At 49.2% G+C, this 13178-nt stretch overlaps 1 protein-coding gene across 1 annotated transcript in view; it reads left to right on the forward strand.

The window, feature by feature from the left end:
- LOC129472521 (neuroblastoma breakpoint family member 1-like) overlaps window positions 1-13178 on the forward strand; it is a 705345-nt gene that overhangs the window by 12681 nt on the left and 679486 nt on the right. Inside the window, 11 exon segments of the mRNA XM_063631768.1 lie at window positions 1036-1147; window positions 1957-2171; window positions 3227-3299; window positions 3764-3975; window positions 5020-5229; window positions 6975-7086; window positions 7896-8110; window positions 9166-9238; window positions 9703-9914; window positions 11530-11614; window positions 12451-12665. Of these exon segments, the coding sequence (XP_063487838.1) occupies window positions 1036-1147; window positions 1957-2171; window positions 3227-3299; window positions 3764-3975; window positions 5020-5229; window positions 6975-7086; window positions 7896-8110; window positions 9166-9238; window positions 9703-9914; window positions 11530-11614; window positions 12451-12665 (1734 nt within the window).

Here is a 13178-nt window from a genome sequence, read left to right on the forward strand (position 1 = left end):
CCCAGCTCCTCGGGAGGCTGAGGCAGGAGACTTCTTTGCACCCAGGAGGCAAAGTTTGCATTGAGCCAAGATCATGCCATTGCACTCCAGCCTGGGTGACAGGGCAAGACTCGTCAAAAGAAAAGCAGAGAGTACCCTGGTAAGAGGGAAGTCCTGCTTCCTGGGGCACAGGCTCTTTTTCCTAAAGAGGAAGAAAGATCGCACCGAGAATGTGTGGAAGTAGCAGTGCAGTGTGCAGAGCAGGGACCCTGGGCTTGTCTCCTGGGCTCCATCCAAGTTGCTTGTCTTACCTGTCCCTCAGTTTCCTCATCTGTACATAGGGTACTATGGAAATACCTACCTCTGTAAAATTGCGGCAATGAATTACATGAGGCATTTCTTGTCAATCTCCTAGAATGTTTATTGGCACAGAGTAAATGCTATCTGTTACTTCTTCATTCAACTGTTTCTAAATTAACACAAACATTATTAGTATTTGGGCATATTTCCTTCATGGCCTTATGGTCTTATGTCTCATACTTTATGCTTCAGATATGATTCTTAAAATCACATCCAAAGATAAGATTTAAAAATCAAAGATGTTTAAGATCTTTGACATATTTCTCCTTGAAATTCCCAGGAAAAGGGAAACGATCAGTCCCATAGTCCGAGGGGCCTTCCCGAGTGTACAGGAAATCACTGCTTCATGCCTCAGTGCAGTATTTTAGAGGGGAGGCTGCAAGGCTTGGGAAAGTGGCCCCACATTCAGAGTCGGACCTCAGGGGCTGTGAATTCTCACTCCACTTGGTTGTGTTTGAATCATCTTGTCAACTCCCTTGATGTGCCTTGAGTTTCTGTTTCTTCATCTCTAAATTTTGGAGGACCAGATGCCAGAAAGTCAGGAGACTGAGGAGTAAAGATGTGGAAATCTCTGCCGAGAGCCTGGTACTGGGGACAGTTTTGTCCTTGGGATGGACCTGGCTCCTGCCCTGTAGGCAGTGATGAGAGCAGCACGTCCAGGCTTTCACTGAGGCAGGCGTGTCTGTCTTTTCTCAGAGTATGAAGACTGCAAAGACCTCATAAAGTCTATGCTGAGGGATGAGCGGATGTTCGTGGAAAAGGAGTTTACAGAGCAGCTCAGGTGAGGAGGCCCCGTGGGGGCAGGCAGGTGGGCAAGAGTGTAAATCTCTGAAGTACAGCAGCTCGGTGGGGAGAAATAAGAGCTAAGCTGGGCCAGGGGAAGGGCAGGAATTGCCATGACAGGCTCATGACACACACAGATTTATCAAGCAGAGAACAAAGATGATAATAAGTTATGGGTTGCAGTTGTTTCTCAGAGCCTTACTTTCCGTTTTTCAAACAAGTAATTGTTGAGGTGAAATGCGCATAACACAAAATCAACCAAAGGAGTGGGAACCACCCAGCAGCATTCAGTATACTCCAAATGATGTGCCATCACCACCCCACTTACCCTTAGTCAGAATCACCTCCTGACTGACTGCGGCTTCTCATCCTTTCACTCCATCAATGTTGCCTTCTCGAGCCTGTCATTCTTTTCTTTCGTCTTTTCAATTGGCCCCATCTGCACCTGGCCTCGTTTCTGTCCATGGCTCTGTATCTAGTCGCTGCAAGATGCACTATGTGTATATGCACATGGAAATGTCCATGGGCAGAGTGAGGAACTGAAAGGATGGATGCCTTTTTGAAACTGAATTAGGAAGGGACCTACTTTTGTTGACAGAAGAGACAGATGAATGGAACATGGTGGAGGATCTTCCAGGAGCCCTCTCTCGTATGGAGGAAGCCTGTGAACCGGTTTTTATTCTTCCTCCTGGCTGCAGACATTTCTTTAAACACGTGCTGACCTTCTGCTTGGAGGTCTCCTTGAGGACATTGTCTCAGAAATCTGTGTCGCAATATTAGAACTGATCGCTCATCCCTTTCCACTGTTAAATTTTCTCTACTATCTCACCTTAGGCAATATGAAGTCCTGGTTTTCTCTCGGGAACGGGAGCTGACCCAGTTAAGCGTGAAGTTACGGGAAGGGAGAGATGCCGCCCGCTCATTGATTCGGCATCTCCAGGCCCTTCTCACTCCGGATGAGCCGGACGAGTCCCAGGGGTGGGACCTCCGAGAACAGCTGGCTGAGGGTTGTAGGCTGGCACAGCACCTCGTCCAAAAGCTCAGCCCAGGTAAGGTGGCCATAGGTCCTGATGACCCAAAACCCCAGGCTTATGAGAGACTCCAGACCTCCATACTTTCACAATGACAGTTGTAGCGGTGGTGTTTTTTTTCCACTAAACATATGTGGCCATGACATGACCAGGACTTCCTGGGTAAGAACAGAGATGGGAAACCGGTGGGGTTGGAGGTCACAGTATTGCAAATGTCCCTCCTTCCTTGATGGAAGGTGGTGTTTGGAGCAAGAAGCAGCACGTTTCTAGTTTTAAAGGACAGGAAGGAGGCTGTGACAGGAGGGCGCTTGTTAGAGTGAAAAGAGCTCTGGACTCAGAAGGCAGGTTCTCTGGCTGTCTCTTTGGCAATGTTCTTAGTAACTGTCGGTGAGTGAGTGATTTATCCTTCCTGAGTTTCTCTGTCTCCATCTGCAAAGGCACGCAAATTATCTCTTGCAAGTGTCTGAAGCATCCCAATGTGGGAGCACTTAAGACTGCCTTTCAAAATGAGATAAAGCCCCTTACCCTGTGGTGCTGCAGAAGGCACTTGATGTGGGGGCATTTGGTGGTAGGAAGTGCTTCAGGCTGGAGCCCTCCCCATAGAGAGAATGTCCCTGAAGAACACGGCAGAAGCCACACGATGGAGGGCCGGTGAAGTCTCCTGATGCATAGAGGACTGTAGGACAAGTTTGTCCTCTCCTAAGAGAAAGAATGAGGTTTGAAATGTGAACCGTGACAGGACACCAGGCCTGTGCCTGGGAATCAGACCTGTAGCGGGATGGGGGAGACAGCTGCCAAAGTCCAGAGAGAGGCTGCAGAAGCCTCCATCATATGGGGAGCAAAAGGTCTTTTCCATATTTGGCCACATCTTGATGGTGGCCCCCCAGATCAGAAATGCATTGCCTGGTGGATCAGGAAACCATGGCAGGGCATTTTGTTAAAAATAAAACATGAGAGCTTTCAGCTGAACAGTGACTCGTGCCTAGATGTTCATGTCTCTGTGCACATTGGGCTGACTTCGCTTGCAGAGTGTGAAGTGGGAAATATCTGAATGAACACTTCTGTATTTACAGCAACTGCCGAAGATGAGGATGAAGATGTTAAAGTTGAGGAGGCTGAGAAAGTAGAGGAATTATGTGCCCCCAGGTAACACTGAATAATCGGGAGCAAGTCATGGGTGGTAACATATGAAAAAGGTCTAGGAGGCACACCCTCTCTGGCATGTACGATGGGTCGAAAGCCTGCATTCCCTTGGCCACAGTATGTGAAATTCAACTCAGCTTAGACACAGGGTGTGGCTGCTGTTGCGTTTCTGTGTGTGTGGCGGGTGTCATGCCTGTACCGTACAGGGATAGCTGAGCCTTCGTCCTCCTCGGCTCCTATCTGTCCAGTGCAGTGAACACCAGTTGCTCTCTTCCTCTCTGGCTCCCATGGCAGCCATGCTCTGTTGCAGAGAGAAGAGGATTGCCTGTTCCCTCTTAAAGGGAACCTCCTGTTTGCTTTCTGGGGCCAGTCTCTTAATGCCTCCTGTCAACACCAGCCAGGACTCCCTGGGGTCCAGTCCCTCTGTGTTTAATCTTCTGTCATCTCTATCCCACCTGGCTCATCAGGGAGGTGCAGAGGGCTGAAGAACAGGAAGTCCCTGAGGACTCACTGGAGGAATGTGCCGTCACTTGTTCCAATAGCCACGGCCCTTGTGAGTCCAGCCAGCCTCACGGGAACACCGAAATCACATTTGAGGAAGACCAAGTCGACCCACCTCTAGTTGTAGACAGTGCGTCCTCTGGTGATGAACGGCCGGATGCTCCAAACCTTCTCCCAGGTAGCCTCTATTTTCCTTGTGTCTCATACCTCTGTCTAGGCTATGGAAGACGAATTGTGAGGACAGGCTGTATACGTATATGCTGGTTTAGTCAGAAACTAGGATGGAACTAGGTGCGGTGACTCACATGTATAATCACAGCACTTTGGGAGGCCCAGGTGGGAGGATCATTTGAGTTCAGGGGTTCAAGAACAGCCTGGACAAGATGGTGAAACCCATCTTTACAAAGAATACAAACAACTAGCCAGGCATGGTGCTGCGTGCCTGTAGTCCCAACTGCTCAGGAGGTTTAGGTGGGAGGATTGGCTCAGACCATCCTCCCACCCTCATTCACTACTCTCAGGCTAGACTCTCTCTCCTTTTCATTGGCTTGTCTTAGCTATTAATAACAAGTCTCTGGCCAGGGGCGCTGACTCACATCTTTAATCCCAGCACTTTGGGAGCCCGAGGTGGGCGGATCACCTGAGGTCAGGAGTTCGAAACCAGCCTGGGCAACGTGGCGAAACCCCATCTCTACTAAAAATACAAAAATTAGCTGGCATGGTGGTTGGCGCCTGTAATCCCAGCTACTTGGGAGGCTGAGGCACGAGAATCGCTTGAACCCGGGAGGGCAGAGGTTGCAGTGAGCTGAGATCACGCCACTGCACTCCACCCTAGGCGACAGAGTGAGACTCCATCTCAAACAAAAAACAACCAAAAACCAACCAAACAAACAAAAACATTTAAAAAACAAAAAACAATCTGTTGTGCTACACACAAACATTGGCCGCTCATGGGGTCAACAACTCAGGGCCCAGCCTTGCTTTATAGAAACTTATAAGCAAGTAAAGGGTAGAAGCGTTTATGTCCTGATTTCAAGGTGACTGCATAGCTAAGACAAGTTGACTTAAAGGAGATCAAGACTGGAGATGAGAAGAGTGAAACCAGGGAAACAACATCTTCAAAGAAGTGGGCGAGGCTGCAGTGACATCCCTCAGTCCTGATTAAACCTACTTGATTTCACCAGTTTTTAACCCATCATATGTTTGGGTGTCTTCTTCCCAGTCCCTGGCCCCACCTCTTCTGCCACAAAGGTCAGCATGGTGGTATCTGCGGGCCCTTGGTCCAGTGAGAAGTCAGAGATGAACATTCTAGAAATCAACAAGAAATCGCGCCCCCAACTGGTAGAGAACAAACAGGAGTTCAGAAACCTCCAACAGAAATTTCTTGTAACTCAAGTGGCCTACTTCCTGGCCAATGGGCAGAATAATTACGGTAAGTTCTATAGGCTCACCTTCACAAAAGTGATCAATGATGTCTTGTCTTCTCTCTGAGAAACTAAATGCTGTCTCCATCAAAAATAATTTCAACCTTCCCATACTTCTAGGACAATGGAAATGGGCATTTGCACATTTTGTTAAATTTGGAAGTCAGAGGTACCAAAGTATTTAGCAACTTTCCACGTCTGCAGCCAGGTGGGGGTGGGCCTAGATTTAAAATCGCACCTAATTTATTTCGGACATGGGCACAGAACTACCTGTTTTGTCCAAGAGGATAAATCGTGTTTTCAAGAATCCTCTCTGTCCCGTATAAGATCCGGCAGACAAATAACATCTAATCTGTTGTTCTAAACATCTGGGACTAGTGAACCCTTATTCTGTTCAAGTTTCTGTTGAGGCCCAATAGGCAAAGCTCTGTTCTAGGGACCCTGAGGGAAACTTGGTGATAGTACACAGTACACGCTGTGAGGGGCTTCAAGAGGAGTCTGCTCCTAATGGAACCTATGGTATCTACAAGTGACAGCATCAAGAGCAGGGAGTAGGGGCCGTGCACGGTGACTCACTCCTGTAATCCCAGCACTCTGGGAGGCTGAGGCGGGCGGATCACGAGGTCAGGAGTTTGAGACCAGCCTGGGCAACATGGAGAAACCCCATCTCTACTAAAAATACAAACATTAGCTGGGCATGGTGGCAGGCGCCTGTAATCCCAGCTCCTCGGGAGGCTGAGGCAGGAGACTTCTTTGCACCCAGGAGGCAAAGTTTGCATTGAGCCAAGATCATGCCATTGCACTCCAGCCTGGGTGACAGGGCAAGACTCGTCAAAAGAAAAGCAGAGAGTACCCTGGTGAGAGGGAAGTCCTGCTTCCTGGGGCACAGGCTCTTTTTCCTAAAGAGGAAGAAAGATCGCACCGAGAATGTGTGGAAGTAGCAGTGCAGTGTGCAGAGCAGGGACCCTGGGCTTGTCTCCTGGGCTCCATCCAAGTTGCTTGTCTTACCTGTCCCTCAGTTTCCTCATCTGTACGTAGGGTACTATGGAAATACCTACCTCTGTAAAATTGCGGCAATGAATTACATGAGGCATTTCTTGTCAATCTCCTAGAACGTTTATTGGCACAGAGTAAATGCTATCTGTTACTTCTTCATTCTACTGTTTCTAAATTAACACAAACATTATTAGTATTTGGGCATATTTCCTTCATGGCCTTATGGTCTTATGTCTCATACTTTATGCTTCAGATATGATTCTTAAAATCACATCCGAAGATAACATTTAAAAATCAAAGATGTTTAAGATACTTGACATATTTCTCCTTGAAATTCCCAGTAAAAGGGAAACGATCAGTCCCATAGTCCGAGGGGCCTTCCCGAGTGTACAGGAAATCACTGCTTCATGCCTCAGTGCAGTATTTTAGAGGGGAGGCTGCAAGGCTTGGGAAAGTGGCCCCACATTCAGAGTCGGACCTCAGGGGCTGTGAATTCTCACTCCACTTGGTTGTGTTTGAATCATCTTGTCAACTCCCTTGATGTGCCTTGAGTTTCTGTTTCTTCATCTCTAAATTTTGGAGGACCAGATGCCAGAAAGTCGGGAGACTGAGGAGTAAAGATGCGGAAATCCCTGCCGAGAGCCTGGTACAGGGGACAGTTTTGTCCTTGGGATGGACCTTGCTCCTGCCCTGTAGGCAGTGACGAGAGCAGCATGTCCAGGCTTTCACTGAGGCAGGCGTGTCTGTCTTTTCTCAGAGTATGAAGACTGCAAAGACCTCATGAAGTCTACGCTGAGGGATGAGCGACTGTTCACGGAAGAGGAGCTTTCGGAGAAGCTCAGGTGAGGGGGCCCCGTGGGGGCAGGCAGGTGGGCACGTGTGTAAATCTCTGAAGTACAGCAGCTCGGCGGGGAGAAATGAGAGCTAAGCTGGGCCAGGGGAAGGGCAGGAATTGCCATGGCAGGCTCATGACACACACAGATTTATCAAGCAGAGAACAAAGATGATCATAAGTTATGGGTTGCAGTTGTTTCTCAGAGCCTTACTTATCGTTTTTCAAACAAGTAATTGTTGAGGTGAAATGCGCATAACACAAAATTAACCAAAGGAGTGGGAACCACCCAGCAGCATTCAGTATACTCCAAATGATGTGCCATCACCACCCCACTTACCCTTAGTCAGAATCACCTCCTGACTGACTGCGGCTTCTCATCCTTTCACTCCATCAATGTTGCCTTCTCGAGCCTGTCATTCTTTTCTTTCATCTTTTCAATTGGCCCCATCTGCACCTGGCCTCGTTTCTGTCCATGGCTCTGTATCTAGTCGCTGCAAGATGCACTATGTGTATATGCACATGGAAATGTCCATGGGCAGAGTGAGGAACTGAAAGGATGGATGCCTTTTTGAAACTGAATTAGGAAGGGACCTACTTTTGTTGACAGAAGAGACAGATGAATGGAACATCGTGGAGGATCTTCCAGGAGCCCTCTCTCGTATGGAGGAAGCCTGTGAACCATTTTTTATTCTTCCTCTTGGCCGCAGACATTTCTTTAAACACGTGCTGACCTTCTGCCTGGAGGTCTCCTTGAGGACATTGTCTCAGAAATCTGTGTCGCCATATTAGAACTGATCGCTCTTCCCTTTCCACTGTTAAATTTTCTCTACTGTCTCACCTTAGGCAATACGAAGTCCTGATTTTCTCTCGGGAACGGGAGCTGACCCAGTTAAGCGTGAAGTTGCGGGAAGGGAGAGATGCCGCCCGCTCATTGATTCGGCATCTCCAGGCCCTTCTCACTCCGGATGAGCCAGACGAGTCCCAGGGGTGGGACCTCCGAGAACAGCTGACTCACGGATGTTGGCTGGCACAGCACCTCGTCCAAAAGCTCAGCCCAGGTAAGGTGGCCATAGGTCCTGATGACCCAAAACCCCAGGCTTATGAGAGACTCCAGACCTCCATACTTTCACAATGACAGTTGTAGCGGTGGTGTTTTTTTTCCACTAAACATATGTGGCCATGACATGACCAGGACTTCCTGGGTAAGAAGACAGATGGGAAACCCATGGGGTTGGAGGTCACAGTATTGCAAATGTCCCTCCTTCCTTGATGGAAGGTGGTGTTTGGAGCAAGAAGCAGCACGTTTCTAGTTTTAAAGGACAGGAAGGAGGCTGTGACAGGAGGGCGCTTGTTAGAGTGAAAAGAGCTCTGGACTCAGAAGGCAGGTTCTCTGGCTGTCTCTTTGGCAATGTTCTTAGTAACTGTCGGTGAGTGAGTGATTTATCCTTCCTGAGTTTCTCTGTCTCCATCTGCAAAGGCACGCAAATTGTCTCTTGCAAGTGTCCGAAGCATCCCAACGTGGGAACACTTAAGACTGCCTTTCAAAATGAGATAAAGCCCCTCACCGTGTGGTGCTGCAGAAGGCACTTGATGTGGGGGCATTTGGTGGTAGGAAGTGCTTCAGGCTGGAGCCCTCCCCATAGAGAGAATGTCCCTGAATAACGCGGCAGAAGCCACACGATGGAGGGCCGGTGAAGTCTCCTGATGCATAGAGGACTGTAGGACAAGTTTGTCCTCTCCTAAGAGAAAGAATGAGGTTTGAAATGTGAACCGTGACAGGACACCAGGCCTGTGCCTGGGAATCAGACCTGTAGCGGGATGGGGGAGACAGCTGCCAAAGTCCAGAGAGAGGCTGCAGAAGCCTCCATCATATGGGGAGCAAAAGGTCTTTTCCATATTTGGCCACATCTTGATGGTGGCCCCCCAGATCAGAAATGCATTGCCTGGTGAATCAGGAAACCATGGCAGGGCATTTTGTTAAAGATAAAACATGAGAGCTTTCAGCTGAACAGTGACCCGTGCCTAGATGTTCATGTCTCTGTGCACATTGGGCTGACTTCGCTTGCAGAGTGTGAAGTGGGAAATATCTGAATGAACACTTCTGTATTTACAGCAACTGCCGAAGAGGAGGATGGAGATGTTAACGTTGAGGAGGCTGAGAAAGTAGAGGAATTATGTGCCCCCAGGTAACACTGAATAATCGGGAGCAAGTCATGGGTGGTAACATATGAAAAAGGTCTAGGAGGCACACCCTCTCTGGCATGTACGATGGGCCAAAAGCCTGCATTCCCTTGGCCACAGTATGTGAAATTCAACCCAGCTTAGACACAGGGTGTGGCTGCTGTTGCGTTTCTGTGTGTGTGGCGGGTGTCATGCCTGTACCGTACAGGGATAGCTGAGCCTTCGTCCTCCTCGGCTCCTATCTGTCCAGTGCAGTGAACACCAGTTGCTCTCTTCCTCTCTGGCTCCCATGGCAGCCATGCTCTGTTGCAGAGAGAAGAGGATTGCCTGTTCCCTCTTAAAGGGAACCTCCTGTTTGCTTTCTGGGGCCAGTCTCTTAATGCCTCCTGTCAACACCAGCCAGGACTCCCTGGGGTCCAGTCCCTCTGTGTTTAATCTTCTGTCATCTCTATCCCACCTGGCTCATCAGGGAGGTGCAGAGGGCTGAAGAACAGGAAGTCCCTGAGGACTCACTGGAGGAATGTGCCGTCACTTGTTCCAATAGCCACGGCCCTTGTGAGTCCAGCCAGCCTCACGGGAACACCGAAATCACACTTGAGGAAGACCAAGTCGACCCACCTCTAGTTGTAGACAGTGCGTCCTCTGGTGATGAACGGCCGGATGCTCCAAACCTTCTCCCAGGTAGCCTCTATTTTCCTTGTGTCTCATACCTCTGTCTAGGCTATGGAAGACGAATTGTGAGGACAGGCTGTATACATACATGCTGGTTTAGTCAGAAACTAGGATGGAGCTAGGTGCGGTGACTCACACGTGTAATCACAGCACTTTGGGAGGCCCAGGTGGGAGGATCATTTGAGTTCAGGGGTTCAAGAACAGCCTGGACAAGATGGTGAAACCCATCTTTACAAAGAATACAAACAAGTAGCCAGGCATGGTGCTGCGTGCCTATAGTCCCAACTGCTCAGGAGGTTTAGGTGGGAGGATTGGCTCAGACCATCCTCCCACCCTCATTCACTACTCTCAGGCTAGACTCTCTCCTTTTCATTGGCTTGTCTTAGCTATTAATAAGAAGTCTCTGGCCAGGGGCGCTGGCTCACATCTTTAATCCCAGCACTTTGGGAGGCCGAGGTGGGCGGATCACCTGAGGTCAGGAGTTCGAAACCAGCCTGGGCAACGTGGCGAAACCCCATCTCTACTAAAAATACAAAAATTAGCTGGCATGGTGGTTGGCGCCTGTAATCCCAGCTACTTGGGAGGCTGAGGCACGAGAATCGCTTGAACCCGGGAGGGCACAGGTTGCAGTGAGCTGAGATCGCGCCACTGCACTCCAGCCTGGGCGACAGAGTGAGACTCCGTCTCAAACAAAAAACCAAAAGCCAAAAACCAACCAAACAAACAAAAAAATTTAAAAAACAAAAAACAGTCTGTTGTGCTACACACAAACATTGGCCGCTCAGGGGGTCAACAACTCAGGGCCCGGCCTTACTTTGTAGAAACTTACGAGCAAGAAAAGCGTAGAATCGTTTATGTCCTGGTTTCAAGGTGACTGCGTAGCTAAGACAAGTTGACTTAAAGGAGATCAAGACTGGAGATGAGACGAGTGAAACCAGGGAAACAACATCTTCAAAGAAGTGGGCGAGGCTGCAGTGACATCCCTCAGTCCTGATTAAACCTACTTGATTTCGCCAGTTTTTAACCCATCATGTGTTTGGGTGTCTTCTCCCCAGTCCCTGGCCCCACCTCTTGTGCCACAAACGTCAGCATGGTGGTATCTGCGGGCCCTTGGTCCGGGGAGAAGGCAGAGATGACCGTCCGAAGATACGATTTAAAAATCAAAGATGTTTAAGATCTTTGACATGTTTGTCCTTGAAATTCCCGGTAAAAGGGAAACCATCAGTCCCATAGTCCGAGGGGGCCTTCCCGACTGTACAGGAAATCACTGCTTCATGCCTCAGTGCAGTGTTTTAGAGGGGAGGCTGCAGGGCTTGGGAAAGTGGCCCCGCATTCAGAGTCAGACCTCAGGGGCTGTGAATTCTGACTCCACTTAGTTGTGGTTGAATCATCTTGTCAACTCCCTTGATGTGCCTTGAGTTTCTGTTTCTTCGTCTCTAAATTTTGGAGGACCAGATGCCAGAAAGTCGGGAGACTGAGGAGTAAAGGTGTGGAAATCCCTGGCGAGAGCCTGGTACTGGGGACAGTTTTGTCCTTGGGATGGACCTTGCTCCTGCCCTGTAGGCAGTGACGAGAGCAGCATGTCCAGGCTTTCACTGAGGCAGGCGTGTCTGTCTTTTCTCAGAGCCTGAAGACTGCAAAGACCTCATGAAGTCTACGCTGAGGGATGAGCGGCGGTTCACGGAAGAGGAGCTTTCGGAGCAGCTCAGGTGAGGGGGCCCCGTGGGGGCAGGCAGGTGGGCAGGTGTGTAAATCTCTGAAGTACAGCAGCTCGGCGGGGAGAAATAAGAGCTAACCTGGGCCAGGGGAAGGACAGGAATTGCCATGGCAGGCTCATGACACACACAGATTTATCAAGCAGAGAACAAAGATGATCATAAGTTATGGGTTGCAGTTGTTTCTCAGAGCCTTACTTTCCGTTTTTCAAACAAGTAATTGTTGAGGTGAAATGCGCATAACACAAAATTAACCAAAGGAGTGGGAACCACCCAGCAGCATTCAGTATACTCCAAATGATGTGCCATCACCACCCCACTTACCCTTAGTCAGAATCACCTCCTGACTGACTGCGGCTTCTCATCCTTTCACTCCATCAATGTTGCCTTCTCGAGCCTGTCATTCTTTTCTTTCGTCTTTTCAATTGGCCCCATCTGCACCTGGCCTCGTTTCTGTCCATGGCTCTGTATCTAGTCGCTGCAAGATGCACTGTGTTTATATGCACATGGAAATGTCCATGGGCAGAGTGAGGAACTGAAAGGATGGATGTCTTATTGAAACTGAATTAGGAAGGGACCTACTTTTGTTGACAGAAGAGACAGATGAATGGAACATCGTGGAGGATCTTCCAGGAGCCCTCTCTCGTATGGAGGAAGCCTGTGAACCATTTTTTATTCTTCCTCTTGGCCGCAGACATTTCTTTAAACACGTGCTGACCTTCTGCCTGGAGGTCTCCTTGAGGACATTGTCTCAGAAATCTGTGTCGCCATATTAGAACTGATCGCTCTTCCCTTTCCACTGTTAAATTTTCTCTACTGTCTCACCTTAGGCAATACGAAGTCCTGATTTTCTCTCGGGAACGGGAGCTGACCCAGTTAAGCGTGAAGTTGCGGGAAGGGAGAGATGCCGCCCGCTCATTGATTCGGCATCTCCAGGCCCTTCTCACTCCGGATGAGCCAGACGAGTCCCAGGGGTGGGACCTCCGAGAACAGCTGACTCACGGATGTTGGCTGGCACAGCACCTCGTCCAAAAGCTCAGCCCAGGTAAGGTGGCCGTGGGTCCTGATGACCCAAAACCCCAGGCTTATGAGAGACTCCAGACCTCCATACTTTCACAATGACAGTTGTAGCGGTGGTGTTTTTTTTCCACTAAACATATGTGGCCATGACATGACCAGGACTTCCTGGGTAAGAAGACAGATGGGAAACCCGTGGGGTTGGAGGTCACAGTATTGCAAATGTCCCTCCTTCCTTGATGGAAGGTGGTGTTTGGAGCAAGAAGCAGCACGTTTCTAGTTTTAAAGGACAGGAAGGAGGCTGTGACAGGAGGGCGCTTGTTAGAGTGAAAAGAGCTCTGGACTCAGAAGGCAGGTTCTCTGGCTGTCTCTTTGGCAATGTTCTTAGTAACTGTCGGTGAGTGAGTGATTTATCCTTCCTGAGTTTCTCTGTCTCCATCTGCAAAGGCACGCAAATTGTCTCTTGCAAGTGTCCGAAGCATCCCAACGTGGGAACACTTAAGACTGCCTTTCAAAATGAGATAAAGCCCCTCACCGTGTG

This window comes from Symphalangus syndactylus, chromosome 22 (genome assembly GCF_028878055.3).
Source record: "Symphalangus syndactylus isolate Jambi chromosome 22, NHGRI_mSymSyn1-v2.1_pri, whole genome shotgun sequence".
Classification (NCBI taxonomy): Eukaryota; Metazoa; Chordata; class Mammalia; order Primates; family Hylobatidae; genus Symphalangus; species Symphalangus syndactylus.